General features: G+C 39.8%; 1 protein-coding gene across 1 annotated transcript in view; it reads right to left on the bottom strand.

Moving 5' to 3' along the window:
- AKNAD1 (AKNA domain containing 1) overlaps positions 1-6,078 on the bottom strand; it is a 44,976-nt gene that overhangs the window by 32,491 nt on the left and 6,407 nt on the right. The window contains exons 2-3 of the mRNA XM_023535064.1: positions 3,328-3,438; positions 2,255-2,336 (exon numbers count right to left, since the gene is read on the bottom strand). Coding sequence (XP_023390832.1) covers positions 2,255-2,336; positions 3,328-3,438 — 193 coding nt within the window. The remainder of the gene's footprint in view (positions 1-2,254; positions 2,337-3,327; positions 3,439-6,078) is intronic.

The raw sequence follows: 6,078 nt of genomic DNA, 5'->3' as shown, positions 1-6,078 counted from the left end.
CACCAGGGGACCGCAGCCACCGGCTAGCCTCCCTCGCCCTTACAATGATGGGGTTGGATGAGTGGCTCTCTGAGGTCCTCTCCCCATCTAAATGTTTATGAGTCTGGAACTTGTGATTTATTAGATGATGTAAAGAGCTAAAGTAATATGTTGGACCAAAAAAAAAAAAAACAAAAACTGAACTCTCCAAGAAAAGAGAAATACTAACTAAATGTGGTAAAGACATCTATTAAACATTGTATAAAAATCTTAATTTACAGATATGTGCCAATAACTCAAAAAGATATTTTGTTAAAAATGATAGAAGGTAGGGGAGGCAGGAGGAAAGAAGGAGAGGACGAAGAAAAGAAATCTCTACAGCATCACTTTAAATCATTTACAGCGTCAAATGTTTACTGCACAATGAGGTATATCTTAATGAACAGAAAGACAGGCTGTGCCATCCCAAGTTGAAAAACAAAGAAAAAAGCTTCCCAGAAAAGTCAGAAGCACAGTAGGAAAGCAGGAGTCGAGAGACCGGGATTTGAATTCCGGCTTCTACACTCGTTAGCTACACGCCATGGGCAAGTCGATTAACTCTTTTGAGTCTTAGTTTCCTCTTCTGAAAAATAGGAATAATCATACCTCGTTCACAGGATTGCTAGATGAGCATGAGATGATGCATGTAAAGCTCTTGGCAGGATGCTTGGCACAGTGAGCATTTAATCAATGGTAGTTTAAAAATGAAAAACGGAACCAGTCTCAGTGTTGGAATACTGAAGAATGCCCAGGTGCGGAAGGCTAGGCTCTTTATCTATGGGGATATTTAAAGGGTAAAGAAATGGCATACATGAGACGTGAGCTATACAGGAGCTTTGAAAATCTTTTTAAAACGTATCTATAAATGAATATATTGTTTGATGGTGAAAACCGTCACTAAATAATTTTAAGAAAAACATTGTCTAAGACATCCAAATGGCCAACAGGCACATAAAAAGATGTCCAACATCACCAATCAAGGAAATGCAAACCAAAGCCACAATGAAATATCACCTCACACCTGTTAGAATGGCTGTCATCAAAAAGACAAAAGATAACAAGTGTTGGTGAAGATGTAGAGCAGAGAGAATACTTGTGCACTGCTGACGAGAATGTAAAGCCATTCAGTCACTAAGGAAGACAATGTGGAGTTTCCTCAAAAAATTACAAATAGGGCTACCATCCGATCCAGCAATTCCACTTCTGGGTATATATCCCAGGAAAATGAAAACAGGATATCAAAGAGGTATCTGCACTCTCGTGTTTATTCACATTCTTCACAATAGCCAAGCTATGGAAAAAACCTAAGTGTCTGTCAGTGAGTGAATGGATAAAGAAGGTATGCACACACTGAGAGAGAGAAAGACATCCTGCCATTTGCAACAACCTGGAGCACAGCCTGGAGCATATTATGCTGAGTGAGATAAGTCAGAGACAGACAAGCCCTGGATGCTGTCACTTAGAGGTGTTATCTAAAAAGCAAAACTTGGAAAAACAGTAGAAGGGTGGGTACCAGGGGCTGGGGGTGGAGGGATAGGACAGATGTTGTTTAAGGATACAAACTTGCAATGAATAGTAAATAAGCCCTAGAGATCTAATGTACAGTATAGTAAATACAGAGAACAAAATGTATTATAATATTCAAACTTGCTAAGAGACTAGAACTTAATTATTCCAACCACTAAAACGAAATAATTATGTAACATGATAGAGCTGCTAATTATTGATACAATGGCAATCATATTACAATATGTAAATGTATCAGATTAACATTCTGCACCTTAAAATTACACAATGTTATATGTCAAATATATTTCAGTTTTTAAAAACAAGTTGACTAAGTTCTGAGGGAAAAAAGAGTGTCTTTAAATGCCTATAGAAAAGAGGAAAGATGAATTCTAGTTTTGGAGGACTTTTAATGATTCAGGCTACAACCCCAACTCACCCTTGTGCCTTTGTATCTTGATACTCATTTCAGAGCTCCAAGCCCTTCTTACCAAGGGAAAAAAGACCCTTTGCCAGCCAGATACTAGTTTCTAAAACGTCATTCCATTTAAACTAATAAAATTTAATATGACTCTTAAGAAAAAGAGACCATCAGGATAATCCGGAAGCGTGAAGAACTCATTACATATATGAAAACAGGTTCTATTATTATTCGTGTGCAAAATATCCAAAGGTTTTTTTTCCTGTTAAAGGACAGTCTACACCCTTAGCATTGTGACGGACACCTTACAGGTAGCTGGAAGGAACTGGAACATCTTCCCACGTCAATACCCAGCTCAATCTTGAAATCCAAAGGTTCATTCAAAGAGATTCTGGTCGGAACCCAAGAGAACCTTTCTATAGAACCCAAGTTGATTTACTGAGTTCAGGTGAACTCATATGGGGGTATGATGCTTATGCAGCTCTACTGACCATTATGTGGTCAGCAATAGCTCACAAATCACCCGAGTGTGAACACTGAGCAGATGAGGCCACCACATCCCAGTGACCCAGTCCTGTGAAAACACTGCAGTCTGGATGCTGAGAAGGGTCGAACAACACGGTGCTCACCATGCTGACGTCTCTCCCCGTGTGGTTTACTTTAGTGTGAAGTCCGAGTTTGGTGCCGAAGTGCTGGCTTAAGCTCACTCATCTGCCCCGCTTTGAGAAGAAGATAAGCATGGCTGGGATGACTGGGAATCTGGTGGAATCAAATAAGAACATCTATAGATGGGAAAACCCAAACCCCTCAGTGCTTAGAGGCCAAAGACGGTCAGCGAATCACTGCCTCTGGCTGGTAGGTGATGTTTGTTCTGTTCACAAAGCCCATTAAGTGGTAATAGAAATGTTATATATCAGAGCACTGTTTTCGTCTCCAGAGGAAAACTGGGGCCATGTGCCTGTGGCAATCTCTTAAGCTCATCCCCAGCGCCCTCTGTTCCGTGTTTAGACCTCTGTTAGCCTCCAGACAGCATGCATACAAAAGCAAGTATTGTTTCTACTCACTCTTCCCCACCTCCCTCCGCTAAGGTACCAGCCACTTCCCACTCCCAGGTCCTAAACCCCACTCTTGTAAGATGGACCTTATTGACTGTAATGAAAATAGGAGTTGACTTTTGGAGGCACTGATTCAACAATCCAAATTCTTACTCCTTTATACGTGTGTCATTAAGAACGTGAATTGACTACAGTTAGAAGCTTTAAATACACAATGCAACGATAATTTGTGCTGCATAAAGCCATGTGCTGCTCTAAGGCTTCAGCTGGCACATGCTGCCCTCAACACAAATGGCTAAAACCGTAGCCATAGCAACAGAAACTCACCTCTGTCTTGGAGGTCTCTGGACATCATGGCGTGAACCAGTCGAAGGGCCTTGGGATATGAATGAGCAATCCTTTAAATCTTTCTTTTTTTTTTCAATAGTTGGAAGTTGGCTGCAATTGAACAATAGAACAAAAGCTAAGCTTCGAAGTCATGGTGTGCCTGCTTCTGGGTTCCTTCGACTGAGAGAAGTTGGCTTTGAAGATTGCGTAGGGAACTTCTGATGTCGAAGCATCTTTTTGGGGTAGGGGGTGTCTTTTAAGAGCATTCAAAAATATTTAGTTCGCCTTCCATTTTAATTTTCAAATTCTCTTTCTCTATTTCTAGATCGAGATTTCTGTTTACCCATGAAAGCAAATAGGAGATGGCTCAGAATAGTGTGTGCTGGGCCACACCCAGAGGTCAGGTGTCGGTGGATTTTGTATCTGGTGTGCTCTTTCTAGATTAAAATATTTTCAACGGTAATGTGATACAGGCTTCCTCTGCAATGACTGCCTTTGATGATGCTCTGGTAATCCTACCATCTAACTTTATCTCAGAAATATTGGGGACCCACAGATGCAGGGTCCATCCGTGGAACCAGATACCACTCAGTGTGGCTTCGGCCTGTTATTGTTGAGTGGCAGAAGGGAGACATTGTGATGGCACAACAAATCAATCCAGGCCTCCCTGGGGAGCCAGATGGATCTATTATTTATAGCCAGTCTTAGAGACGTAGGCCTTCTGTGAGTATGCATGAGTTTGATGACCAGCTGTTACAAATTATTTATCCTGAAACTATTTTAGAAGAAAAAAAAAAATCTTTTGAAACTGTGAGCAAAGCCATATTTGGAGAAGCTTCTTCTTGGTGTTTTACCAGCAGCCTTCGCTTGTTTTTCTTGCTCTTTGAGAGTCAGCGCTGTCTTTTTATCCAATTTTCCCACTGACATAACGATGTAATCATCATAGATTGTCTAATTTGTAATGTAAACCACAGACTTTTGCCATGCTTTGGGAACATTCAGAAAACTCTTGCCAATCGATTTCCTAATAATAATTCTAATGACGAACTTCAAAACACACTGATATAAAGATGTATAGTTTAAAAAAAGAAGATGTATAGTTTTTTGTTTTGTTTTGTTTTGTTTTTAATACTGTTATTCCCTAATCTTTCTAGCTTAAGTTTGGCAGCCTCTGTCTGGAGATAAGGGGCAAAAATATTTTAGGAAAGTTCTTTCTCTTTAAAGATTTATCTTTCTCTCCCCCACCTTTCACCGCCTGCCTAAAGAAAGAACACTGACTTGAAATTAAACATTTTTTTAAATGAATAAAATGTCAGACATATCACACATTGATGCCTGTTCTATGCTCCACAGATGATTTTGATCAAAAGTTCATCCTTGCAATAGGAAAAAATTCTAGAGAACGTATTCCCAAAATCTCTATGTGGTAGGATTACAGGTACATTTTAATTTTACATTAGAGTTGTTTTATTAAAGAATATTTATTGAAAATACCTATTAGTTGCAAGTCACTATGCTAGTCCTGGAATGAAAAGAAAATACGGAAAATGGTTAGGAGTGTGAATTTCGGTGCCAGACTGAGTTGGTAGCTAGACTCTACTACCCACGAACTGTGCGGCCTTGGCTTGTCTTCTCTGTTCCTCAGTTTGCCAATCTGTAAAGTGGGATATTAATAGCACTGCCATATGGGCTTGTGAGGGTTATGGGAACTGATGTTTTTTCTTTTTGTTTTCTTATTTTGGGAATAGCTGATTTAAAAAAGAAAAAGCACATCTCATTTACTTAGAAGAGTGCCTTACACTGTTCTGAGCACTTTAAAATCTTAATTGCATGCAAGGGATTTAGAATATTATACACTATAAATGGTGTAAGTGCTATGAAGGATAGGAAAAGAACATTAGAAAGGAAGAGAAAATTGTCCTGAGATAGGATAGGCAAGGAAGGGCTCTCTGAGGATGCGCTTTTCAAGCTGGAGCCTGAAGGATGCAAAGCCAGCTATGCAGTCCGGGCAGAGTGTCCCAGGTCAAGGGGACACATGTACAAAGAGCTGAGGATGAGAAAGAGTGTTGTGTATTCAAGAAGCTGAAAGGAGCTAGTGTGGGTGGTGACGGTGAAGATTTCAAAAATGAAGGTCTTCACCACAAAAAATCCAATCAAAAAATAGGCAGAGTACTGAACAGGCACTTCTCCCAAGAGGACATACAAATGGCCAACAAACATATGAAAAGATGCTCATCATTGCTAGCTACTAGGGAAATGCAAATCAAAACCACAATGAGATACCATCTCACACCTGTTATAATAGCTATAATCAACAGGACAAGTAATAACAAATGTTGGAGAGAATGCAGAGAAAGGAACCCTCATACACTGCCAGTGGGACTGCAAATTGGTACAGCCACTATGGAAAACAGTATGGAGGTTCCCCAAAACACTAAGAATTGATCTACCATATGATCCTGCAATCCCTCTACTGGGTATTTACCCTAAAGACTTGAAAATTCATCTGAAAAGATATTTGCACACCGATGTTCATAGCAGCATTATTCACAGTGGCCAGGACATGGAAGCAACCGAAGTGTCTTACAATAAAAGATTGGCTAAAGAAGCTGTGGTACATATATACAATGGAATATTATTCAGCCATAAGAAGAGATGAAATACTGCCATTTGTAACAACGTGGATGGACCTTGAGTTAATCATGCTAAGTGAAATAAGCCAGACAGAAAGTGTTGAAAACCACATGATAT

The sequence above is a fragment of the Pteropus vampyrus genome, unplaced genomic scaffold (assembly GCF_000151845.1).
Source record: "Pteropus vampyrus isolate Shadow unplaced genomic scaffold, Pvam_2.0 Scaffold6, whole genome shotgun sequence".
Classification (NCBI taxonomy): domain Eukaryota; kingdom Metazoa; phylum Chordata; class Mammalia; order Chiroptera; family Pteropodidae; genus Pteropus; species Pteropus vampyrus.
Note: the sequence above shows the minus strand (reverse complement) of the source record. Positions and strands in the feature narration are given on the sequence as shown.